Genomic DNA, 27,163 nt, shown 5'->3' on the forward strand with positions numbered 1-27,163 from the left:
AAGACTGACTGCCTTGCATCAACTCAGCAATAAAAGAAAATAGTGGGTTAGAGTGAAAAGTATTACTCAAGCTCAAATTTCCATCCACCTATATATCTGACTATTTTATGCCTAAACCACGGGTAAAAGAACACACCGTGGATTTTTTTTTGTTTACCGCTGGTGACACCCAAAAAGGTTTAGGTCAGAGGGTCGAAGGCTCCCCTCCCCGACGAACGTGTCGACGGCAAAAGAAGCTTCAAAAAAGACCCCAAATCACTTTAAGTGCCATAAAAGTTGGCTGGCAAAATCGTGCAGGTTGGCAGCGGGGCTGTAGTCAAGGGATACTGCACTCCTTCGAAGAGGAACTTTAAGGACAATCATGTACACAAGGAACTCTAGTAATAATCTTAATAATCCAGCATTAGCTACAGAAATGGTTTCTCCATCTGTCCAGTTTCCTTGTTTTAAACACGAGATCAAATCAGTAGACAGCCTGTAGGCGTCCACTGGCCTGTTAAAAAGGCCACTCGTTTGCAGTGTCCACAGCAAAATTTACACCCTTTACGAGGCTGTGTTGCCCATCTTCCCCAAATGTTTCAAGAAAAAGTGACCGAAACGCATCATAATCCTTTCGTTCTGTGAACGCGCTCCTGTTTATGAGGGCCGTCGTTCCCGTTCCCGGGATTGACCTTCGAGCGACTGAGAGATATTTTATCTCCCGGATCTGACACGAATGAAATGTTCATGACAATCTCACTTTGAAACAAGAAGTCCCTGGCCGAATAATCTGCCTCCCTACTACCTGCGAAAGGCCTAACTGCTGTTGCTGTTAGCGGGTGATTAGGGGAAGAAGCCATTAATTGTGGGATTAGTAAGGTAAGTAAATACCTCTTGGTTGCTCATGCAGGGTAGAAGAAGGAGGAGGCACCCTTTGAAGACTGCTACAACTCCTTTCATGACAGTTACCGTTATCCTTGACGTCACTGTTCTTTTTCCTTTACCCACTCCTTCTAGTCCTCAGTGAGAGCTTGTAACTGCGGGTCAGGTTTCTCTTCCATTAAAAGAGTTACTAGTAAAATGAGGAGTAAAACGGTAAAAGAAAAAAAAAATATCGCTGCAAAAATAAGTAAAGTAATAATCATTCACCGCTAAGTATGTGCTCACTCCTCCCCGATGCTTCTAAAATGCATAAAAAGAGGAAAAAGAATAATGAGTGAGGCTTAGCAATACAAAACTTCTCCACTGTGCAATAAATTACACAAAAGAAAGGAGAAAATAAAATGAATGATTATACATAAAATGCGTAACAATGTTACTCAAGAAAAATATTAAACATCCACACGCCAGAAAAATCAACAGCTGAAAAATCTAATAGATTAGATACGGCCCCACACGCCTAAACACGTGAACATAATAATAGTAATTCACCTGAAATCACGTTACTAGTGGTGTAATTACTGAAACCGTATCAATGCAGTGTCGGCTAAAATGTGTTAAAAACCTCGAAGACAGCAGCTCGATACCTCACTACTCAGCACGCTCGCGTCCTTCGCCTCGCCGGTGACAAGGGCAGGGAGGGTTTGGCGGCGGCCAAAAAATATTATAATATTATAATGTACACATTACAAGGGTAACAGATTGCTCGAAATGTTAGAGGACACCTTTCTAACTCAGATTGTTACCCAACCGACAAGGGAAAATAACTTTAGACCTAGTACTCGTGAGTGATTCAGATCTCACACGTGAATTTCAGGTCGGCGAAAAGCTGAATGGTTGCGACCATCACCTAATTCGCCTAAAGATCAGAACAGACCATGAATGCACCGAAAACACGTCCAGGATTCCAGACTACAAAAGAGCCAATTTTAATCTCGCTCGTGAGCTGCTAGCCCAGACAACTTGGGAACCCATGAACCTCACTCCTGTGGGCGGCGCGTGGAACGGCTTCAAGAACAAACTCCTAGAGGTAGAGAGAACAACTGTTCGCATGAAGACAAAGAGAACAAATAATGACACAAGCCCACCATGGATGACTACCCAAGTTCGACGGGCGATTAATTTAAAGAAGAGAAAATACAAATTGCTAAAGGAAAACAGCACTGACGAGGCACGCGAACAGTACCATCAAAGCCTCAGAGCTTGCAGAACTCTCATTCGCCAGCGTAAACGCGACTATGAAAAGCAAATTGCACGCGAAAAAGTTCTTCACGTATATAAGAACCAAAAAGAAGACAAAAAGCAATATCGGTCCCCTAAAAGATGAAAGTGACGTACTAACACAGGACAGTAGACAAATGGTCGAAATCCTAAACAGAAACTTCGCGTCTGTGTTCACGGTCGAGAACACCCAGTCCGTACCCGAGAGCCCTACCTCACCGATGGGAATCACTGCCCTAGAAATTGGCACAATAAACGATCGGGATGTGAAAAAGTACCTAGACAAACTCGAGACAAACAAGTCCACCGGACCCGACGACTTGTCACCCAGGCTGCTCAAGGAACTCAAGCAGCAAATCCTCAAGCCACTCACCGCCATCTATACAATCTGTCACTACACCAAAACAAAGTCCCGAACGACTGAAAACATGCGAACGTAACACCGATCTTCAAAAAGGGAGACAAAAGCGTGGCCCTAAACAACAGACCAATTAGCCTAACCTCAGTGGCGGGAAAAATCCTCGAGAAGATCATCAGAGACAAACTCGTTAGGTTCCTTGAAGACAACAACATCATTTCCGATGCTCAGCACGTTTCAGGAATAAGCGCTCATACTTAACCAATTTACTGGACTTCTTCCAAGGTATCTATGAAAACTGGGATAATCATATCCCCAGTGATGTTATATATCTAGACTTTCAAAAAGCCTTTGACAAAGTGCCACACAAAAGACTCCTCAAGAAACTCAAGTCGGCGGGGTTAGGCGACAATCTGACAGCGTGGATCAAAGACTGGCTCACTGGAAGAAAACAACGGGTTGTACTCAACGGACAGGCCTCCGAGTGGCTCCCGGTTACAAGTGGAGTGCCACAGGGGTCAGTGCTGGGACCCATACTCTTCATCATATATATCAACGACCTAGAACTAGGATTAAAATCCAATCTTTCAAAATTTGCCGACGACACAAAGGTGGGTGGGAAGGCCCTCACGACGACAGACTGCGAAATTATCCAGAGAGACCTGGACCTGATCACTCGTTGGTCAGAAAAATGGCAGATGTCCTTCAACACTATCAAATGTAAAGTAATGCATATCGGATCCAGAAACAGCAGTCACACATACCACATGGGTGGCGAGCCACTACATGTTGTGCAAGATGAAAGAGACCTCGGGGTCACCATCAGCATCATCATCATCATCATAAAGATTTCCCCTGGGGCCCAGGGGGGGGACGGGCCTTTGTCTATTGACGGCCCGTCAAGAGAATTACTAAATAACTAACGGGGGGGGGGAGATACCGCTTAACCAGCTGCGTGAGGACCGCCTCTCCAAGACGGAAGAGAAGGGCAGGCGCAGAGAGGCCGTCGGGGTTGGCAGCGAGGGGTCTCGTGAGCGGGCACTCGAGGAGGTAGTGGAGGAGAGGGCAGTCCTGTTCCTCCTCGCAGTGCTCACATTCCCTCCACCTGATGTCGTCAGGGTCAAGCTCCGAGAGGCACTTGAGCCCTAATCGGAGGCGGTGCAGCGGGACACTGACGAGGGTGCGTGGAGACATGATCGAGGTTTATAAATGGATGATGGACTTTAATAAGGGAGACATTCATAAGGTTTTGTTGGTAAGAGAACCGGGTAGGACACGAAGTAATGGGTTTAAATTGGATAAATTCAGATTCAACAGGGACATAGGCAAAAATTGGTTTACAAACAGGGTGGTGGATGAGTGGAAGAGGCTTAGCAGTCATGTGGTGAGTGACAATACAATTGCCACATTCAAAAATAGATTAGATAAATTCATTTGGAGGGGTTAGATACACGGGAGCTACAGGGGAGCTTAGGTTCAGTGGAGCAGCCTCGTACAGGCCTACCGGCCTCTTGCAGACTCCTATGTTCTTATGTTCTTACTCTACCTTCTCCTCCTCCTCCTCTTCTTTCTCTTTCCAATTTTCCTCTTCACTTCCTTTATCTACTTCTATTTTCTCTCCTTCCTTTCTTATCTTCCTCCCTTGTTTCTTTCTGTTACGCCTCGAAGCTAAAACTCTCTCTCTCTCTCTCTCTCTCTCTCTCTCTCTCTCTCTCTCTCTCTCTCTCTCTCTCTCTCTCTCTCTCTCTCTCTCTCTCTCTCTCTCTCTCTCTCTCTCTCTCTCTCTCTCTCTCTCTCTCTCTCTCTCTCACAACAAAACATCAACTACTACTACTACTACTACTACTACTACTACTACTACTACTACTACTACTCCCTAATCTTTATTAAAATTCATACGTTTCATATTTCTTGCTGTGACGAGAACTTGTATTTTTTTTTCCGTCAGTCAAACTAAATATTTCTGACACTGCCATCAACAAATAAGTGCGTGCGTAATACCGTTGCCATAACCGTCGCTTGCTTCATTAAAAGAGATGTCAACTATTTGTTTCGTAATGCTGCGTCGCGACTCGCTCTCCATTTCCTCTCCGTCCATTAAAACATTGCACGCGAAATTAATGGCAACGAAAGTGTGTGATATTAGATTACTCATGTGTTTTATTGTTCAACATGTTTGTTGTGTCACGTAATATACAACACATTATTAATTTCTCTTTCTTTTTCTTTCTCTTTCTTTACCTCTCTCTCTCTCTCTCTCTCTCTCTCTCTCTCTCTCTCTCTCTCTCTCTCTCTCTCTCTCTCTCTCTCTCTCTCTCTCTCTCTCTCTCTCTCTCTCTCTCCTGTTAAATCCTCGTCAGACTTTCAAAACAAACTTATCACTCTATATCTCTCTCTCTCTCTCTCTCTCTCTCTCTCTCTCTCTCTCTCTCTCTCTCTCTCTCTCTCTCTCTCTCTCACGTGACCCACTTAACACATAACTTCTCTAATAGTTAGCTACATGTGTGTGTGTGTGTGTGTGTGTGTGTGTGTGTGTGTGTGTGTACCACCGACCTCCCCCAAACTACCACCACTAAAACTACATATAAAGAGTATAACTAAAAATAATTCGTATCACCATAACTACCACTACTATCACTACTACTACTACTACTACCACCATCGCCACCACCACAACCACCATTACCACCACCCCACCGCCACTTGCCTACTTACCTTCATCCCTTCCTTTATCTCACCTTTCTCCTCCCGTTGACTCCGTCGCTCCTGCTATCGACCGATGATGTCCTTGAAGAGCACTCACGCACACCTCTCCTCTTCAGCGGTTCAAGGGTGACTGAAGTGCCAACAACGAGAGCGAAGGTTGTACTCCCACTATTCCTCAAACAAATATTTATCCTTCAATAATACTCCACTTTTTTGCTATACGTGAAAAAAATAGAAATAAATGATGTGTGATAAATGATAAAGATAGGGATAATAAAGATGATAAAGATAATTGATAAGGATAAGGATGATAGATAAGAATAAAGCTGCTCATGGTAAAGTTAAAGATGAAAGAGATGATAGAGAAATGAGAAGGTCAAAGATAATAAAGATGGTAACGATAAAGAAAATTGAGACGGTAAAGATAAAAGATACGAAGAGAAGATAAAGATAAAAATAAAGATAAGAGATAAAAGTAAGATGATAGAGATTATTAGAAAAGGAATAAGATAGACGAAAGGATAAATGATAGACGATACGAATATAAGATATAGATAAAAATAAAGATAAGAGATAAAAGTAAGATGATAGAGATTATTAGAAAAGGAATAAGATAGACGAAAGGATAAATGATAGACGATACGAATAGAAGATAAAGATAAAAATGAAGATAATAGAGATAAAATTAAAGATGATAGATGATTAAAAAGGAATATTATAGACAAAATTATAAATGATAGACAAATATAATAAAGGATGATAACAGAACGCAAAAGTGGCAAAAATACAAATAAATAAAGTACTAAAAACAACACCAATGCGAACAGACGATAGACAAAAATAAAGATAATAGATAAAAGTAAGATGATAGGAAGGGAATATGATAGAAAAAAGAATAAATGATAGACAAATATGATAAAGAATGATAACAGAACGCAAGAATGTTAAAAATACAAATAAACAAACTAAAAATAATAATAAATCCTAAATACTAATAAATAACTAATAAATAACCAATAAATACTGAATACTAAGAAACAAACGATATATTGAATAGTGTAAATATCTTCCCAATTTCTTCATCCCTCTCGCATATATTATTTTCCTTTGTCTTAAGTTGGAAGTATAAATAAAACCTGAAAATTCTAAGTTGAAACACAAAAAGAGAGATATTCAATGGTAGAGTGTGTTATGACTCTCTCTCTCTCTCTCTCTCTCTCTCTCTCTCTCTCTCTCTCTCTCTCTCTCTCTCTCTCTCTATCTCTCTCTCTCTCTCTCTTTCCTTTTACTTCCTTCCTTCCTTCCTTCTCTCTCTCTCTCTCTCTCTCTCTCTCTCTCTCTCTCTCTCTCTCTCTCTCTCTCTCTCTCTCTCTCTCTCTCATTACCTATTAAGTAGATGGTCATTAACTCAAAATAAACTTACTGGAAATTATGTAAAAATGAAGAAAATGCAGAAAATAACAAAAAAGGAAAAGGAGCTGAGAAATCCTAAGTCACTACCACCACCACCACCACCACCACCACTACCACCACCACCACTATTACCATCACCACCACTACTAACACACCCACTAAAATCTCCTAAAACGTGTAAGTGTCAAATTTTTCCCTTCCTCTTTATTACATTTTCTCCCTTCCTTCCCTTCATCTCCTCCTCCTCCTCTTCCTCCCTTCCTCCTTTACATAGATTTACCAAACTCTTCTCTTACCCTGCTTCCTCTCTTCCCTTCTTCCTGCCCTAATCCCCCTTTCTCTCTCTCTCTCTCTCTCTCTCTCTCTCTCTCTCTCTCTCTCTCTCTCTCTCTCTCTCTCTCTCTCTCTCTCTCTCTCTCTCTCTCTCTCTCTCTCTCATTTCCTTCTTTCGTATGCAAGGAGGAAAAAGGTATTTGCACTTTTCTTTCTTATCTTTTATTACGTGTTTCTTTGTATCTCGTTTCGCTAATAGAAGGATTAGGTTTCATGGGTGAAGAGGAGGAGGAGGAGGAGAAGGAGGAGGAGGAGGAGGAGGAGGAGGAGGAGGTCGGAAATACTAATGCTATGTGTTGGCCTAAATCTGCAACCATATCTTTTTACGAGAGAGAGAGAGAGAGACCATCTACGCATGTTCTGATATAACGACGCGCATTGATGACTCTCTCTCTCTCTCTCTCTCTCTCTCTCTCTCTCTCTCTCACAAACAACAACAACAATAACAACAACGGCTAACAACGGCTTTTGAACTATTTCCGCCGCTTCGTTAACTGTTTCGAATCCCACGAATGAAACCGTTCCGAACTTTTAATTTTTTTTACGTGAACTCGTTGGCGCGTGGAGGCTGAGGTTTTTCAGTTGATTTGACATGAGAGAGAGAGAGAGAGAGAGAGAGAGAATTTTTGTTTTGGTTAATTTATTACACGCAAGGGTGCTAAGCCTAGTACATGTTCAGGATGCTAACTTCGATACAGGCGACTCGTGCCTCACAGGGCACGCTGTGATACTGAGTCAACAGTAGGGAAAAAAAAAAATAATAATAATTTAGCATCCCCCAAAATGTGGATGTCGAGTGAGGATAACATCTAGATTGTTTCCAGACGATAAATATTTACATGTCTCCACAAGTGAGAGTCCTTGCGGTATTAAGTCAGCAACACGTGGACACTCCAAGCAATAGTGTTCAAGGGTGTTAGCATTGGGCGCGTCACACAGCTTGCAGGAGGAGAAGTGAGGCGCGTCCCCCGCCTCGGCCAGCTGCCACACTCGCCGGTACCCAAGCCGGAGACGAGCACACACTACATTATGGCGGCTAACCATGAGACCGGAGCGACGGTACATGTGTGGACGAGGCAGGAAGTCTTCGTAGTGCTGGATAGACGCACTGGCGGCCCTCTCAGCATCGCTACGGTGACGGGTGGAGGAGCAGGCAGCTTGGCGTACCATTTTCTTGCACCACGGCAAGGAGGTAGCAGCGGCACCAGCAGCTGGCGGGTCCAGGTCACAGGCAGCCCTTGCAAGACGGTCCGCAACGTCGTTGGCCAAGAGACCGATGTGTGACGGAATCCATAAAAAGTGCACCGTCAGTGAACTCTCGAGGGCTGTGGCAAGGCGGCGGAGAATTTGTGTGACCAGAGAGAGAGAGAGAGAGAGAGAGAGAGAGAGAGAGAGAGAGAGAATGGCCTGAGATGGGAGATATAATGAGAGATATCTCTCTCTCTCTCTCTCTCTCTCTCTCTCTCTCTCTCTCTCTCTCTCTCTCTCTCTCTCATGCCAAATCAACTGAAAAACCTCAGCCTCCACGCGCCAACGAGTTCACGTAAAAAAAATTAAAAGTTCGGAACGGTTTCATTCGTGGGATTCGAAACAGTTAACGAAGCGGCGGAAATAGTTATATCTATCTATACAGAGGCTTATGGACCTGATGGAGTGCTTCCTATTGTCCTTTAAATCTGTGCCTCCGTGCTGACACCCTGCCTGGTCAAACTCTTTCGCCTCTGCCTGTCAACATCTACCTTTCCTTCCTGCTGGAAGTATGCCTTCATACAGCCTGTGCCTAAGAAGGGTGACCGTTCCAATCCCTTAAACTACCGCCCTATAGTTTTACTTTCCTGTCCAGCTTAAGCTTTTGAATCAATCCTTAACTGGAAGATTCAAAAGCTCTTTTCCACTTCTGACCTTCTATCTGATCGCCAGTATGGGATCCGCGAGGGGCGTTCTACTGGCGATCTTTTTGCTCTCTAAACTGACTCTTGGTGATCCTCTGTTAGCCGTTTCGGTGCAACTTTCGCAGTTGCGCTAGACATACCGAAAGCTTTCTATAGAGTCTGGCACAAGTCTTTGCTTTTTAAACTGCCCTCTTACGGTTTCTATCCTTCTCTCTGTTCCTTTCTGGTCTGGGTGCGAGAGGGATTTAGGGGTCTTAGTGAGCTCTGATCTCCGTCCAAGGGCACAATGCATTCAAGCTAGAGAAGAAATGATTTATCAAGGAGATTTTTTGAACAGAAGCGGCGTAAGACAGAAGCCCAAAAGTCTTCCCTCAAAGTATTTTGTAGCTATCTAGACCTCATCTTGACTATGCACTTCACTTCTGGTCACTCTACTATAGAATGGATATCAAAATGAATCGGTGCAGAGAGAGGAGGATGGGATGATCTACTTGACTTGACGAACTGAGAAGAACTCAAAAGACTCAAACAGTTAAACTCTAGAAGGAGAAAGGCGCGTGGAGACATAGATCGAGGTTTATAAATGGATGAAGGGAATTTAATAAGGAGGAGACATCATAAGGTTTTTGACAAGAAGTAGGGTAGGACACGAAGTAAGTAACGGGTTTAAACTGGATCAATTCAGATTCAACAGGGACAAGCAAAAACAGGGACAGGGGGTGGTGGATGAGTGAATAGGGTTTAGCAGGTGAGTGATGAGTGTGAATACACTCATACATTCAAAATAGACAAATAAAATTCGTAAACAAGGACAATTAGTGGGGTGGGATACACGGGGAGCTTAGGGGTCAAGGCTATGCTTCTCGTGGAGGCCTACCGGCCTCTTGTAGACTCCTGCGTTCTTATGTTCTTATGTTTATCTCCAGCTTCCTCTCCGGCCGTTCTTTCTCCGTTGTGGTAGACGGTCACTGTTCTTCCCCTAAACCTATCAACAGTGGTGTTCCACAGGGCTCTGTCCTATCACCCACTCTCTTCCTGTTATTCAACAAATCTTCTTTCCATAACAAACTGTCCTATCCATTCATACACTGACGACTCCACTCTGTATTATTCAACTTCTTTCAACAGTAGACCTTCTCAACAGGAATTACAAGAATCTAGACGGGAGGCTGCAGAACGCTTAACCTCAGACCTTGCTATCATTTCCAATTGGGGTAAAAGGAACCTTGTGTCCTTCAATGCCTAAAAAAAAAAAAAAAAAAAAAATTCTCCACCTATCAACTCGACACAATCTTCCAAACACCAATCCCCTATTCTTCGACAACACTCAGGTGTCACCTTCTTCAACACTAAACATCCTCGGTCTATCCTTAGTTCAAAATCTCAACTGGAAACTTCACATCTCCTCTCTCACTTAAATCAGCTTCCTCGAGGTTGGACGTTCTGTTTCGTCTCCGCCAGTTCTTCTCCCCATACAGATGCTTTCCATTTATAGGGGCCTTGTCCGCCCTCGTATGGAGTATGCATCTCACGTGTGGGGGGGCTCCACTCACACAGTTCTCCTGGACAGAGTGGAGTCTAAGGCTCTTCGTCTCATCAGCTCTCCTCCTCTTACTGATAGCTACCTCTGCACACGACTTTCTACTCATGCTCATCCCTATACTGTCCAAACCCCTTATGCCAGAGTTAATCAGCATCTCCATTCTTTCATCCCCTTCACTGGTAAACTCTGGAACAGCCTTCCTTTGTCTGTATTTCCTCCTGCCTATGACTTGACCCCTTTCAAGAAGAGTGTATCAAGACGCCTCTCCACCCGAAATTGACCTCTCTTTTGGCTACTCTTTACTTTTATCTTTTATGGGAGCGGCAAGTAGCGGGCTTTTTTTTTGTACTTTTTGTTGCCCTTGAGCCGTGTTCTTTGATGTGAAAAAAACCCTCTATATGTCAATCTGTCTATCTGTCGTAAGGGACTGAGGCTAAAAATATTTATTTATCTATTTATCTGTATCTCTCTCCCTCTATCTATCGCTATCTATCTATGTATCTATCTGTTTACCTATCCATCTATTTTAATTTTTTCTATTTATTTATCTCTATCTATCTAAATGTCTATCTATCTATGTCTGTCTATTTAGCTGTCTATCTATCTATCTATGTTTGAAGCTTTGAATCGCTCGCTCGAATCGGCTTCACGGCTTCACGAGCATCAAGGATAATTGTGTTCCTTTGTTTGTGTGCTCGGATTAATTTATTTCGTCATTGAGCGGCGGCGGTGGTAGTGGTGGTGGTGAGGGTGGTGGTGAGGGTGGTGGTGGTGGTGGTGGTAAAGTGGTGATTCTCCTGTTCTCCGTACCGATGCTATTACCGAACTCCACCTCTCATCACCACCTTCATCACCATCACCACTACCACTATCACCTCCTCCTCCATAAACATCACATTCACTACCACCACCACCACCACTACCATCACCACCACTGTTTCGCTACATACACCAAAATCACCACTACTGATATCGCCATTACCAGCACCACCACCATCACCACCACCATCACCATTACCACCTCATTTAGACTTTAACATTTCTTTTTCTTCTTTTTCTTCTTCTACTACTACTACTACTACTACTACTACCACCACTACTACAAGGTATAATGAAACAGCATAATAATTCTTCAGGACAAATATTTTTTTCATCTTCTCTTCCCGAAAAACAGAAGTATATTTACACACAAATTGGATAAATCATAAAAAGACAGGCTGGACAGATCCTTAGATTATATACAAACGTGGTATTGAATTCGTTACGTCTTTGGGGATATTGTCACAAAATGCTAGAAATGATACAACTTATAATACTAACACTACTACTACTACTACTACTTCTACTACTATGCTCCGTTCACACTAACTTGGCACATAAGCCAATAAGATTTCACCTTCCCCAGCATCCACCAATCACATGAGGCCTGAGTTGGCGAGTGGGCGTGGCTTGCTCGTGAACTGGCCAATGATGTGCCTCTAATATGGAAATGGGAGGGGCTTATTTGGCAAGATAGAGGCCTGAGTTGGAGAGTGGGCGTGGCCTGCTCGTGGACTGGCCAATGACGTGCCTCTAATATGGAAGGGGGAGGGGCTTATTTGCCAAGATAGTTTGAACGGACTTTACTATTACGACTACTCCTACTACTACCGCTAGCAATAACAGTAATGATAATAATACAGACACATATATTAATTTATCGTTTTAAGCCTAGCCATCACAGTATTAAAAAGATGCACAGTGGGAGGAGGGATTCCGATTCTCTACACAACAGCTATTACCGTTCTTATTACTGTTTATATTCGGGTTCAAAAAGGATCAGGAAAAAAAAGGAATAATAGGAAACAATTGACGGAGGAAATGAAGAATGAATGACGTACGGTTGCCTATTACTATTATTATTATTATTCCTACTATTACTATCATCGTTATTGTTATTTACGTTTAAAAATGGGGTGATTTACAGCTTATGATTACGAAATAAGTGTTAGCTGAGATGTAAAGTGAAGTTTCGAAATGTAAATACGAAATAAATACGAGAATACGAAATAGATGGGAAATAAATACGAAAATAAGTACGACAACTAATACAAAAATAAATACAAAAATATATACGAAAATAAATACGGAAAATAAATACGAAAATAAGTACGAAAATTAATACAAAAATAAATACGAAAATATATACGAAAATAAATACGGAAAATAAATACAAAAATACAAAAAATACAATAATATACAAGAAAATACGAAAAAAGTACGAAAATAAAAACGAAAACACGAAAAAGATACGGAAATGTATACGAAAACACGACAAAAATACGGCAATTAATACGAAAAAAATACGGAAATTAATACGCAAACACGACAAAAATACGGAAATTAATACGAAAATACGAAAAAAATACTGAAATTAATACGAAAAAAAAAACGTAAATTAATACGAAAACTCGACAAAAATACGGAAATTAATACGAAAATACGACAAAAATACGTAAATTAATGCGAAAAAATACGGAAATTAATACGAGAACACGACAAAAATACGGAAATTAACACGAAAAGACGAAAAAAATACGGAAATTAATACGAAAAAATACGAAAATAAACACGAAAATACGAAGAAGCACGAAAATAAAAACGAAAACACGAAAAAATACTGAAATTAATACGAAAATGAGAAAAAAAATAAAATGAACTACAAAAATACGAAAAAAATGAAATGAACCAAAAAACATACGAAAAAAACCTTAAATGAACCAAAAAAATACGAAATAAAAAATAAAATGAACTAAAAAAATACGAAAAAAAAATAAAATGAACTAAAAAAAAAACCGAAAAAATAAAAATGAAGGCGAAAACACGTCCGGAATAGCGACTAGCGTATCTAAGCATCTACAAGGCATAAAAAAAAGAATATATAAATGAAGCGATGAGTTGGAAAATTAATGAAGAGGATGTTTGTTGTTGTACGTTACGGGTGTTTTGATTAAGCCTAAGGGAGCGAGAGTTCGTGGCGCAGAAAAAGCCTTAGAGCGAAACATGACGATGGTGTTTGATGCGTAATTCGTTATATCTCTATCGTACATTATATTACATCATCGCCACCATCATCATCATCATCATCAGCGTCATTATTATCATCAGCATCAGCATCGTCGGTATCATCATCTTCCAAACTAATAATAATAATAATAATAATAATAATAATAATAATAATAATAATAATAATAATAATAATAATAATAATAATAATAATAATAACAATAACTTACTTAAAACGCCTTACATTTTATTATCACCATCATCACCATCACCACCATCACTATCACCACCACCATCACCACCACCACTAAAATAATATGATGAATCTAACGCCTGTATTTCAAGCTCTCCCTCACTAAAGAAATCTCAGTTACAGTATTACCAACGATATTTACCTTCCAACCTCTTCGTCTTCGTTAAATTCCACACTCTTCCTTTCTAATCACTCTTTTACCTTCGTCTATCTCTGTCATATAAATAAGAGACAAAGTTAGATCGGTATTCTGAGACGCTTCCTCCTTCTACATCAATTATTTCCAAAGGCCAAGGAGATCAATCGGGTTCTAATAACTGTTTTTTGAAGTTCATGGTACAGAAGAATGGCCAAACTACCACCAGGGCCATACACGTAGTTCCCATGAAAATACCCAGAAATCCTACGAAAGCCTCGTCAAATATATGTGTTTAGGAGCCGAAATGTTTAAGAATATGGCCCTCAATGTTTTGGGTATAGTCATTATCCCGTAAAAGTGGTTCATGGAAAGCTTGTAGGGAGCGGTATCCAGCTGACTGATGGTGTTGGAACTGATGTCAAGGGAATGGCCGAGGAAGGGAAGGGAAGGGAAGGGAAGGGAAGGGAAGGGGAACGAGGAAGGAGAGGAGAGAATGAATGTGGGAGAGAGAAAGGAGGGTAGGAAGAGAAAACAGAACCAGAGACGTGAAGGAAAAAAAAAAACGAGAAAAGGAAAATAGAAAGGTGAGGAGAGAAGGGAAGCGAAGAAGAGAAAGTAAAAGAGTAGCGATGAAGAGGAAAAAAGAATTAAAAGAGGGAGAGAAAGGAGAGGAAGAAGGAAAATTAAAAAAAGCAGAGATACAAGGTAAAAAAGAGAAAAGGGAAAGAGGAAGAACAAGAGAGACAGCAAGTGAGGATGAGAAAGGAGGGTAAAAGAGGAGAGGAAAAAAGGCAATTGAAGAAAAGAAAGATGAGTAAAAGAGAAGATACATAGAGTGAAGAGAGACATTAACCAGTATACAAAGAGATGCAGAGAGAATGAGCGAACGGGGAACGGGGGAACGGCGTCTGGCTGATGGATAGTGCTGGAACTGATGACAAGGGAACGGCCGAGGAAGGTAAGAAGCAGGAAGGGAGAGCTTGTAATACGGGCGTCGGTCACTCAGTCAGTCAACTTTAGTCATTCATCACATAAATAACTCTTCTATAATATTCTCTTCGCTTATTTACTTACAACCTACACTGAGCATTTTTCTTACACATAGGAGATACTTAAAAATAAGGTTGACTTACTTAACTTAATGAAAACCTTGACTTGGGTATTGGTAAGTTTTCCTCTTCTCTCTCTCTCTCTCTCTCTCTCTCTCTCTCTCTCTCTCTCTCTCTCTCTCTCTCTCTCTCTCTCTCTCTCTCTCTCTCTCTCTCTCTCTCTCTCTCTCTCTCTCTCTCTCTTGTATCGATTCAATTTCCGTTTCCCATAACTTTTATTTCCTTGTTTTTTCTTTTATCTTCGTCCTCATCGTCCTCTTCTTCCTCCTCTTTTTCTTCTTTTTATCTTTATCTTTTCATTTCCCGAAGGTGTATTTTTCACCGACGTTCTTTTTCGTTCCTTCTTCCTTACTTCTTTTTCTCTATTTTTTATCTTTTTTCTTTTCTCTCCTCTCGTTTTTTTTTCTTCTCGTTATCCTGCTCCATTTTTCCTCTTGTTATTATTTTTTCCTCTTTAATTCCTTTTTTTCCTTTGTTTCTTCACCCCATCGTCCTCTTGATCTCTCTTTATTTCTTGTCTTTCTTTTATTTTTTCTTCATTGTCTTCATCCTCTTCTTCATCTCCACTTTTCACTTCTCTCTTTCTTTCATTACAATTATTATTACTACTACTGCTATTATTACTATCATTATTTTTATAGGAAAGCTAATATCATTCTATTAAGCCTAATAAAAAAGGTGCATTATCATAAAAATCTTGAAATATATAAATGATTGCAATGTATATTTTTTGTATATGAATGAATGCATGACGGACGAGAGAGAGAGAGAGAGAGAGAGAGAGAGAGAGAGAGAGAGAGAGAGAGAGAGAGAGAGAGAGAGAGAGAGAGAGAGAGAGAGAGAGAGAGAGAGAGAGAGAGAGAGAGAGAGAGAGAGAGAGAGAGAGAGAGAGAGAGAGAGAGAGAGAGAGAGAGAGAGAGAGAGAGTGTAAATAAAAAAAAAACATCACATCAGGTCACTACGTATACATCTCTTGGCCATAAAGCGAAACACAAACTGACCAATCACACACTGCCACGTCATCACTCCCACACCCCGTCCTGAAATGTGATTGGCTGGAGCACAAGAGACCTGCTCGTACCAGCCAATCAGCTTACAGCATTCCCGTGACGTCATATGAAGCTGGCACTATTGTTATTATTATTATTATTATTATTATTATTATTATTATTATTATTATTATTATTATTATTATTATTATTATTATTATTATTATTATTATTATTATTATTATTATTATTTGTTTATCGTCATTTGTTTTGCTTTATACAGTTCCAATAGTTGCAATGTTTTTTTCTTTAATCAAAAAAGCTACTTATATATCACTAATTTCTTTTTACAAAGCTATTTATTTCTTAATTGACTACTGAATGAGCGAAGATTGTATAATTATAAAAAGCGGACAGTGTGTGTGTGTGTGTGTGTGTGTGTGTGTGTGTGTGTGTGTGTGTGTGTGTGTGTGTGTGTGTGTGTACATAAATCAATCAAATGAGGGGACATGAGGAAGAGGGAAAAATATATGAAATTATTAAATGAGAGAGAGAGAGAGAGAGAGAGAGAGAGAGAGAGAGAGAGAGAGAGAGAGAGAGAGAGAGAGAGAGAGAGTGTGTGTGTGTGTGTGTGTGTGTGTGTGTGTGTGTGTGTGTGTGTGTGTGTGTGTGTGTGTGTGTGTGTGTGTGTGTGTGTGTGTGTGTGTGTGTGTGTGTGTGTGTGTGTGTGTGTGTGTGTGTGTGTGTGTGTGTGTAGGCGCGAGTAACCACCAGATACATACACAAACTTTGACACACACACACACACACACACACACACACACACACACACACACACACACACACACACGTTCACTAGCAGCGTCACAGACAGATCACAAAAAAGGGGCTCAGTGAATATATATATATTTTTACAAGGTCTGTGACGGCTGTGTTTGTGTGTCTGTGACTACATCGGCTACATTAAAGTTTGTCTGTTATTCGTCTGTTGCTGTTTATTTTTTTATTTACAAACGCAGAACATATTTTTTTATTGTCTGTTTCTGTTCATTCACAAACACAGAGCACTATTGTTTTGTTTGTTCATTTTCTTTGTTTTACTCTTTGAATTGTTTGTTTCTATTAACTTAAACATATTTTTCTTTTTTTGTTATTTTATTCATAAACAGTAGATTTATTGCACACTAACTTTATATATTTTTACCACTGATAAACACCTAAACTTTTCTCTCATATTTTTTTTCTTTTTCTTCTTAGTATAGTTTTTTCTTCTTCACTTTGTTATTTCCTTCTTTCCTTCGTCCTTCCTTATATTTTTCCTTTTTTCCTTTCCATCTTTATCTCCTTCAGTCTCTTATTGCTTATATTTTTTGGCTCTTTATACGTTTTTTCTTTCTTCATATCATATTCGTTTTGGCCTCTCACTGTTTTCAGATTTTGTTTTGATCCATTTTGTTTTTTTCTTTCTCTTTGAGCGTTTTTTTTATTTCGTTTATATATATATTTTTGTTTGTTTGACCTCTCACCGCTGTTTCCGAATTTTTTGTTCTTCCTCTTTTATCCTTTTTTTTCTGCTCACCGTTCGTATATGTTTTCAGGCACGACTCTATATTTTTTCTCTTCGTGTCTCCTTTTTTCTCTCTCTCATTTCTTGTATGTGTTTCCAGCAGTATTATTTTTTCGTTTCTTGTCAACCCCTACTGCTTTTGTTAACTTTTTCTCTCCTGTTTTTCCTTTTTCTCTTTTTTACTCCTCCTCTCTTCCTTTTTTCTCTTTCCATTTTTTTTATTACTGGTCTACACTAACTTTTTTTTTCTTTCCTTTCATTTTTTTTTGTGTTGGTAATTCATCGATATATTCATTCATTTTATTTTCTCTCGCTTTCGTACAAACTTTTTTTTTTTATTCTGAAGTTCTGAGCGTGTTTTTTTTACCTTTCTTTTCCTTTCCTATTTTTCTCTCACCATTTTTATTACTTTTATACACTAATTTATTTTCTTTCTTTCCTATCATTTTTTTTGTGTTGGTAATTCGTCGATATATTAATTCACTTTATTTTTTCTTCCTCTCGTACAAACTTTTCATATTTTTTTCTTTAGTTTGAAGTTCTGAGCGTGTTTCTATCTTTTTAATCTTTTACTTTCCCTTGTTCATGTTTTTTATCCGTCCAGTAAACATCCAGACACACACACGAGTTTCACAAAGTTTCGTTGGGGCAAAGGTCTGGGTGTTTCTGCACAAGACTGGCAACACTGCACGGTCAAAACTTTACTCTTCCTTATTTTCTTTCTATTTTCCCTTTTTCCTTCCATTTTTTCATAGTTTTGAGCTCCCTTCTTTCTTCTTTCTTTCCTTTTTTCGTTTTGCATTGGTATTTTGTTTCAGTTCATTCACTTTTTTTGGGGGGACACGTTGTATATTGTTCTTCTATTTCACTTATTATTTTTGCTAAGTGTCGCTATGTTTATTACTATCATCGTTACTCTGTCCATTTTTTCAATTTGCTATAATTCACTGATTGTTTTCCTTATTGTATATCGTAAAGTTGGTACGAGAGCATTTTTCTGCCAGACGCTTTAACAAATATTTTTCTTTCTATAATTTTCTTGTTTCACTAAGTTTCTTGATATGGTTCACCTCGCTGCACGATTTTCTTCTCTTTTTTTTCTCTCGTTTTTTTTCTATCTTTTAATCTATTTTCTATTTTCTATACTCGTATCTCTCTATTTTCCTATTTTTATATTCATTTATTTTTATTTTTATTTTCTACTTTCCTTTTTCTCCAGTTATCTCTTTTCCTCATCCTATTTTCTCTCCTTTCTCTCTTCCCTTTTTCTCTAGTTTTCTGTTTTCCTCTTTCTATTTTCTATTTTCCCTTTTCTTTGGTTATCTACTGTCTTCTTTCTATTATATTTCCTTTCTTCCTTTTTCTCGAGTTTCCTGTTTTCCTCTTTTTATTTTCTCTCCTTTCTCTCTTCCTTTTTCTCCAGTTTTCTGTTTTCCTCTTACTATCTTTTCTCCTTTCTCTTTTCCTTTTTCTTCAGTTTCTCTTTTTATTTTCCTTTTTCTCTAGTCTGTTTTCCTCTTTATGTTTTCCTTTTTCTTTAGTTTTCTGTTTTCCTCTTTCTATTTTCCTCTTTCTCTAGTTTCCTTTTCTATCACCAAACTTCCTGACGCGGTTGAAGTGTTATTTTTGCTTGTTCCATTCTTCGGCGTGTCGTGTCCCTCTCCTCCAACACGTCAACTCTCACACGCACATCTATATTCATTTCCTCTTTCGACTTGGTATTTCTTTTTTATTTCGCTATTGTTCAGTTTTCACACGAGCGTTTAGTGTTTTTATATTACTTTTCGTGGGATCAAAAAACGAGATGTAAATGTTTTAGTCTGTATGAAACTTGACCTCATTCACATAAATAATTTCTAACTAAGTCTTTTTCTATTCATTTTTACTCGTGTCACTGTTGTTCTGTCGTTATATGTACACTTGCTATTATCATTACTAAGTTTTTTCTGTGAAGTTGAAAATGGTATGTTATTTTTCCTTTACAAACACTTCAGTATGCACACAATAATCTATTTTTTCAACTCCAAACAGCTCATTTTATTTACTCTCCTCATCTCGTAATGGAGTAAAACAAGGTATATATATTTCTCACTTTACATACACTTCACTATTCATACCCAAATCTTTTTCTTTCTCTCTCTCCACATCACTTAGTATTAATTTCAAATGTTTTCCTGGTTTCCCTAGTACTGTTTTGTCCCCATGAGCGTCTGGTTTTGATTGTTTTCCACTTTAATTTTTCCGTATTTATTCATTCACACACACGCACACATGTTTAGTAAGTTTTTTTTTCTGAACTCATTAGCAGGGAGTTCGATGCGGTGCTCTCAGTCTACAAGTTCACTAACGTATAAAGCAGAGTAGCGTGTAATACCTCGTTTGAGAAGAATAAAAAGAAAACAAACACTGATTTCTCATACGCCAAAATGTCATCCCAAAAGAGAATATCATCATCATATATCGCGAGAAAAAACTCACCAAAAAAAAAAAAAAAATGTAGAAGAAAAGCAACAACGAGAAGGAAAAGAAAAGGAATAAAAAACTGGGAACGAAAACACTAAATTCAGTCATAGCGAAACAACTGATAACATTAATAAAACCCAACACCAGGGAAAGTAAAACCACACCCACACACCCACACCCACACACCCATACATCTCCCCACCCCTACACCTCCATCACAAATACACCCCCGTACCTTCTCCCCTTACCCCCAGCATTCACCACTCAAAGTACACAGCCCAGTACAGAACATTCAAGATGGTGAAACTGATCGGAAACACAACCCGGGAAAACCTGTCCACCAATATCGCCTTCTCTCTCGACTTCCTCATCTCGTTGGCCACATAGCACGAAATGTTGGAGGAGGAGCCGAATTTTGCGTTGGGCGGGGGCAGTCCTCTCGGCGTGGGTGGCGGGGGAGCGTGGTGTGGCAGGGGCTGGTTGTGGGCGTGCGGGCGGGGCGTGGGGGCGGCCTGGATGATGCGTGGGTCCCCGTCTGAGTCCCCGAAGCATCCGTTCTCAGCCTCCTCCAGCATCCCGTCTCCGCCGTTCTGTGTGTGTGTGTGTTTGTGGGTGACTACTTTTACTGCTACTACTGCTCCCTCCTCTGCTACTGCTACTTCTTCTACTACTAACATTACTCTTATTGATCCTCTTCTTTCTCCTCCTCCTTCTTCTCCTCCTCCTCCTACTACTACTACTACTACTACGACGACAGGTACAGCCTCTACTATTACCGTTATGAATACTGTTCCTTCTATTCTTTCTCCTCCTCCTCCTCGTCCTCCTCTTCCTCTTCCAACTGCCACTACCAATACCATAACTACCACTACTACCACCACTACTATTATTACTACTACCACCACTACCATCTTCTTAGCATATTAATTGCCCACCACTTAGCCCTAATCACCCCGGACACAGGTACACACACACACGTAATGAGGGTAATGAGGGTAAAAAGGAGTCTATGTGAGGCAAATATTCTGTTTTATTCCGCATTCCGTGTGTTAATAGCGGAGTGCCAATTAAGACGCTGCTAAGGTATTTATAAGAGACGTTTGGTGCCACTACTGGGATTGCTACTACTACTAAGACTACTACTACTACTACTACTACTTTCATTTCCATTTCTACTACCAATACGACTTTCCATTACTGCAACTGCTAAAGTGTAATACCTAGTTTGAGAAGACACACACAAAAAAAGAAGAAAAAAAACTGACTTCTCATATAGAAAAGAACTATTTCTACTTATACTACTACTACTACTACTACTACTACTACTGTTGCAAGTACTACTATTATTATTGCCATTACCATCATTACTACAACTATTCTTGGTATTACTATTTCTACTGATATTAATTCTACGACTATTACCATTACTACTACTACTACTACTACTACTATCTTCATTACCATCAATACTACATACATTACTACAATACTACTACTATTCTTGCTATTGTTACTATTTATATTCTTACTACTACTACTACTACTACTACTACTACTACTAACCCGCCTCCGAGCGCTGGGTGTCCTGGGTCTCTTCACCGTGAGCTTCCTGGTGACCCGTCTGATGAAGGTCTCGTCGGGGGGTTTGTGGTCCACCATGTCGCCGAGGATGATGTTGACCATGGCGTACTCCATCAGCGACAGGAACACGAACACGGTGCAGGAGGACATGAACAAGTCTATGGCCTGAGGAGGAGGAGGAGGAGGGCAAAGTGAGTATAGAGTGTGGTGATGTGTGTCTGTGAGTATTGTGTTGTATAAAAGGGCTATTACACTAGACATGCTTTCCGTGGATCTTCAGTCAAACCACGATTTCCGCTGGCGTGGTTCTCATATTTCCGTGGTATTCTGACGTGTCCACGATCTTCCAAAGCTTCCGCAGATTTCACCAAAGGACGACGGTATTACTCATCATCATCATCAGCAGCAGCAATAACAGGAAACAAATGAGAACCACGCCAGCGAAAATCGTGGTTTGACTGAAGATCCACGGAAAATTTGCCCAGTGTAATAGCCCCTTAAGTAGTGTGGGTAGTGTGTATAAGTAGTATGTTATAAGTGTGTAAGTCTGGCCTGGGGAGGGGACGAGGACAGTGTGTGGGTATAGTGCGATACAGTGTGTGATTAACAAGCATGGTGAAGTGTATTTTTCGTATCATCAATGGAAGCATCTCAACGGCATACAGCATTACAAAAGCCCGCTGTGCGCTGCTCCGGCAAAAAGAGTACAGATGCAGAGGTCAAAAGAGTTCAAGTCATAGGCAAGAGGAAATACAGACGAAGGAAAGCTGTTAAGAAGTTTACCACGCGAAAGGGATGAAGCGGTGAAGATGCTCGTTAACTCTTGCATAATGGGTGTGGACAGTAGAAAGATGTGTGGTAAGGTGCAATATAATGTACAGTAGTAGTGTGGTAAGGTAGATAATTAGTGCATTCTGACAGGCCTAACGTACGGATCAGATACATTTAGTGTGGCAAGGTTTTATATAGTGTGGCAAAGAGTATAGTTAGTGAATCCTGCCAGTCCAATCATACGGTTCAGGAGTTTGGTGCCTCAGAAGTGAACTGGACTTAGAAAAGGAAGACAATATCACCATTGGGGAATACTTGTTTGAAAATAGACACACTGAAGAAGCAAAAAGAACTAATATAGAGGAATTTTGGATGAAAAGAGAAGAGGAAAGGCGAGAAAGGGAAAACAACAGACCCAGAGAGTGAAGGACAACATCAGGGAGTGCCGCTACAAAGGCTAAACTCCCGACCGTGAACTGAAATGAACTGAGAAACGTGCAGCCTACAGTAAACCAGTGTGTCCTGCCGCTCCTAACACACGGTTCAGGAGTGCGGCGCCTCAGGAATGGTTTAGATTGAAGCGTGTAGTGTTTTTCTTTCTTTTTCTTTTTAACAGCAGAGGAGACAGTTCAAGGGCGTAAAAAAAAGAAAACAATAGTGAAAAGAGTACGTGTGTCGTGCCGGCCCTAGCGTACGGCTCAGAACAAAAAGCGACGTCTCACGAAACGATTTAGACAGGAAACTAAGAAGCACAAAAATATGAATGTAGAGAAAGGTACATCATTTGAATTTTCCTTATATGTCTTTTACTTTATTTTGTTATATCTTTACTATCATCTTGAAGGCTAATCATTCTTCAGCGTAGCTTTAATCAAGAGGAGCCATTGTAGGGATGAAAATAAGCCTGTGATTCTGATTCCAATTCTGTCCTTTTCTTTCTTCCCTCGCTTTCAATCTATTCTTTTCTGTCACTCTCTCCCCCCAGCCTCCCGTCTACCCACGCACCTCCCAACCATATTCCACTCCCCGCCTCTTTATTAAGGAGCCATTATTCAGAGGGACGCAAGTATATGTAGATGGATGTCTTGACCTGAGAGAAGACCAGTGAATAGGAAGAAGGAAGATGAATATGGAGATAGATAGATAGATGGATAGATAGTTGTGGAGTGTGTGTGTGTGTGTGTGTGTATGTGTGTGTGTGTGTATTTACCTAGTTGTATTTACTAGTGTAGGTTTACAGGGCCTGGGGTTACGCTCGTGTGGTCCCGTCTCCATATCTGTATTTGTCCAGCTTTTCCTTAAAGTTGTGCACACTCTTCGCCGATACTACATCCTCACTTAGTTTGTTCCACACCGCTAAGTTTCTTTGCGGGAAGCTATATTTCTTTATGTCTCTCAAGCATCTTCCTTTCCTCAACTTTTTACTGTGTCCTCGTGTGTTGCTGACGTTTCTTCCTCCTCTAAGTACTCCTCATTGTCTACTTCCTCCATTTTAATCAATAGTTTATAAATTTGTATTAGGTGTGTGTGTGTGTGTGTGTGTGTGTGTGTGTGTGTACTGCCTATAGTGGGGGCGGCTCTCTTGAGGGGTCTAATGGTCGGTTTCAGCCCTTTAGTGGTGGGGGCGAAATTTTAAGTGGCTGCCGTGATGTACGACTCGCCTGGCCCACGCTGCCCCCCCGGTGCTCCTCCTGGCCGAAGCCGCTGAAGTGACCGAGCAATGGCACCCCCGTCTAAGGTTCGCATTTTTAAACTATCAGCCTCCCATTACAACTATTTTCCAAGGCCATAGTAAAGGCTAACCGGGTTTTCTTGTGTGATTTTACTATTCAAGATGTGGAAGCCGTGTAAAACTATCACCACGATCACAAAACAGTCCATGAAAATCACAGCAGCGTCTAACAAAGGCTTTTCAAACAACTATTTTCCAAGGCCATAGAAAAGGCTAACCGGGTTTTCTTGGGTGATTTTACTATTCAAGATGTGGAAGCCGTGTAAAACTATCACCACGATCACAAAACAGCCCATGGAAATCCCAGCAGCGTCTAACAAAGGCTTTTCAAACAACTATTTTCCAAGGCCACAGTAAAGGCTAACCGGGTTTTCTTGTGTGATTTTACTATTCAAGATGTGGAAGCCGTGTAAAACTATCACCACGATCACAAAACAGTCCATGGAAATCCCAGCAGCGTCTAACAAAGGCTTTTCAGACAACTATTTTCCAAGGCCACAGTAAAGATTAACCGGGTTTTCTTGTGTGATTTTACTATTCAAGATGTAGAAGTCGTGTAAAACTATCACCCCGATCACAAAACAGTCCATGAAAATCACAGCAGCGTCTAACAAAGGCTTTTCAAACAACTATTTTCCAAGGCCATAGAAAAGGCTAACCGGGTTTTCTTGTGTGATTTTACTATTCAAGATGTAGAAGCCGTGTAAAACTATCACCTCGATCACAAAACAGTCCATGAAAATCCCAGCAGCGTCTAACAAAGGCTTTTCAAACAGCTATTTTCCAAGGCCATAGAAAAGGCTAACCGGGTTTTCTTGTGTGATTTTACTATTCAAGATGTAGAAGCCGTGTAAAACTATCACCTCGATCACAAAACAGTCCATGGAAATCCCAGCAGCGTCTAACAAAGGCTTTTCAAACAGCTATTTTCCAAGGCCATAGAAAAGGCTAACCGGGTTTTCTTGGGTGATTTTACTATTCAAGATGTAGAAGCCGTGTAAAACAGTCCATGGAAATCACAGCAACTTATACGAGAGGGTTTTCAAATAGACGAACCGAGGCGACAAGACGCTTAAGAATAGGGGCTGAAGAATACACAGTCGTCTCAGTCTTGGTTCCAATTTTTCAGAACTTCGCGCATGACGTCACACGGTTCCGCTCCAAGGACTCAAATCTCGTGGCTCCTTGGTTCTGCTGCCTTTAATATACGTTTTCTACGAGTATGTCGCGCATGAGTTGTCCCTATCATTTCGGTTTTCTCTATGGGAGCGCGGAGCCTGAAGGTAAATATATAGAATCATAGACAGGATAGACGGGGAGGGAAGGACAGGTATAGGGAGAGAAAAATGGAGGTAAGGAAAGGTGTATGTAGTAGTGATAGTAGTAGTAGTAGTAGTAGTAATAGCAGTAGTAATAGTAGTAGTAGTAATAGTAGTACTAGTATTAGTGGTGGTAGTAGTAGTAGTAGTAGTAGTAGTAGTAGTAGTAGTAGAAACAGCAGTAAGAGCTTGAGATGAGGAGAAAGAGGAGTAGGAAGAGCAGAGGGTAAAATGAGGAACATGTGGAAAAGACGGCTGTGTGGTAATTCTCTGCCCCTGGGCGATGGTTAAAAACTGTCAGAGTCTTGCGGCAGGACACGAACCCGGAACCTAAGAATCACTACGACTGCGCGCTGACCACTGGGCCATCGTGTGTGTGTGTGTGTGTGTGTGTGTTTTATCCATTAAGAATATTACATAGTTTGATCTTAGCATGAGAGGGAAGGAGATATAAGACGGAAGGGAGAGAGGGAGGGTGGAGGGATAGAGGGAGGAGGAAGGAGGAGGAGGGTAGGGCAGGTATAGGGAGAGAAGAATGGAGGTAAGGAAAGGTGTATGAATAGATGAAGGTAGGGAGGGAGGGAAGTAGAGAGAGAGAGGAGAGAGAGGGAGAGAGGGAGGGAGGGAGAGAGAGAGAGAGAGAGAGAGAGAGAGAGAGAGAGAGAGAGAGAGAGAGAGAGAGAGAGAGAGAGAGAGAGAGAGAGAGAGAGAGAGAGAGAGACAGAGAGAGAGAGAGAGAGAGAGAGAGAGAGAGAGAGAGAGAGAGAGAGAGAGAGAGAGAGAGAGAGAGAGAGAGAGAGAGAGAGAGAGAGAGAGAGAGAGAGAGAGAGAGAGAGAGAGAGAGAGAGAGAGAGAGAGAGAGAGAGAGAGAGAGAGAGAGAGAGAGAGAGAGAGAGAGAGAGAGAGAGAGAGAGAGAGAGAGAGAGAGAGAGAGAGAGAGAGAGAGAGAGAGAGAGAGAGAGAGAGAGAGAGAGAGAGATAGAGAGAGAGAGAGAGAGAGAGAGAGAGAGAGAGAGAGAGAGAGAGAGAGAGAGAGAGAGAGAGAGAGAGAGAGATTTACATAGATAGATTTACATAGAAAATCAGACCACACAGACCCCATGGTCCAGACTTGGTGGTCTGTCAAAAACCTAATTGATTTTACATTAATCAGAAGACTCCAAAACGTTGCATTTCTACTCTAGTTGATATTAAGTTGAAGGAAGTGACGGTCGAGCTTATTTTTGAAGGAGTCAATCGTGTTACACTGGACCACTGATGGTGGAAGCTTATTCCATTCTCGCACAAAAACTTTGGTGAAAAAAAATATTTTGCAAACTGAATTTAATTGTCTACATCTGAGTTTTACGCCATTGTTCCTCGTGCTCAGACTGTCATCGATCATAAACAATGTTGATCTGTCTACATTCGTGAACCCATTAAGTATGTTAAAACAGTCTATCAATTTTCATCGGAGGCGACGTTTTCAAGAGAGAACATGTTAAGGATAGAAAGCCTTTCTTCGTAGGATTTGTTGCGCAAGGAAGGATCATTTTAGTTGCCAACCGCTGAACACCTTCTAATTTAGCAATATCCTTTGCATGGTGGGGGGACCAAAACTGTACCGCATATTCCAAGTTGGGTCTGACTAAACTGTTGTAGAGCGGGAGTATTACATCTTTATTCTTGAATACAAAGTTTCTTTTAATGAAGCCCAACATTCTGTTCGCTTTATTTGCTGCATCGATGCATTGCTGTGAGAATTTGAGGTTTGACGCGATTTTGACCCCCAAGTCTTTGACACATTGAACGCTTTTGAGTTTAACGCCGCG

General features: G+C 40.6%; 1 protein-coding gene across 1 annotated transcript in view; it reads right to left on the reverse strand.

Moving 5' to 3' along the window:
* Positions 1–18,669: 18,669 nt before the first annotated feature.
* The window catches only part of LOC127000748 (glycine receptor subunit alphaZ1-like), an 85,931-nt gene continuing 77,437 nt past the window's right edge, over positions 18,670–27,163 (reverse strand). Inside the window, exons 8-9 of the mRNA XM_050864778.1 lie at positions 21,513–21,695; positions 18,670–20,539 (exon numbers count right to left, since the gene is read on the reverse strand). Of these exons, the coding sequence (XP_050720735.1) occupies positions 20,207–20,539; positions 21,513–21,695 (516 nt within the window). The 3' untranslated portion in view covers positions 18,670–20,206. The remainder of the gene's footprint in view (positions 20,540–21,512; positions 21,696–27,163) is intronic.

Source organism: Eriocheir sinensis, chromosome 19 (genome assembly GCF_024679095.1).
Source record: "Eriocheir sinensis breed Jianghai 21 chromosome 19, ASM2467909v1, whole genome shotgun sequence".
NCBI classification, from domain to species: Eukaryota; Metazoa; Arthropoda; class Malacostraca; order Decapoda; family Varunidae; genus Eriocheir; species Eriocheir sinensis.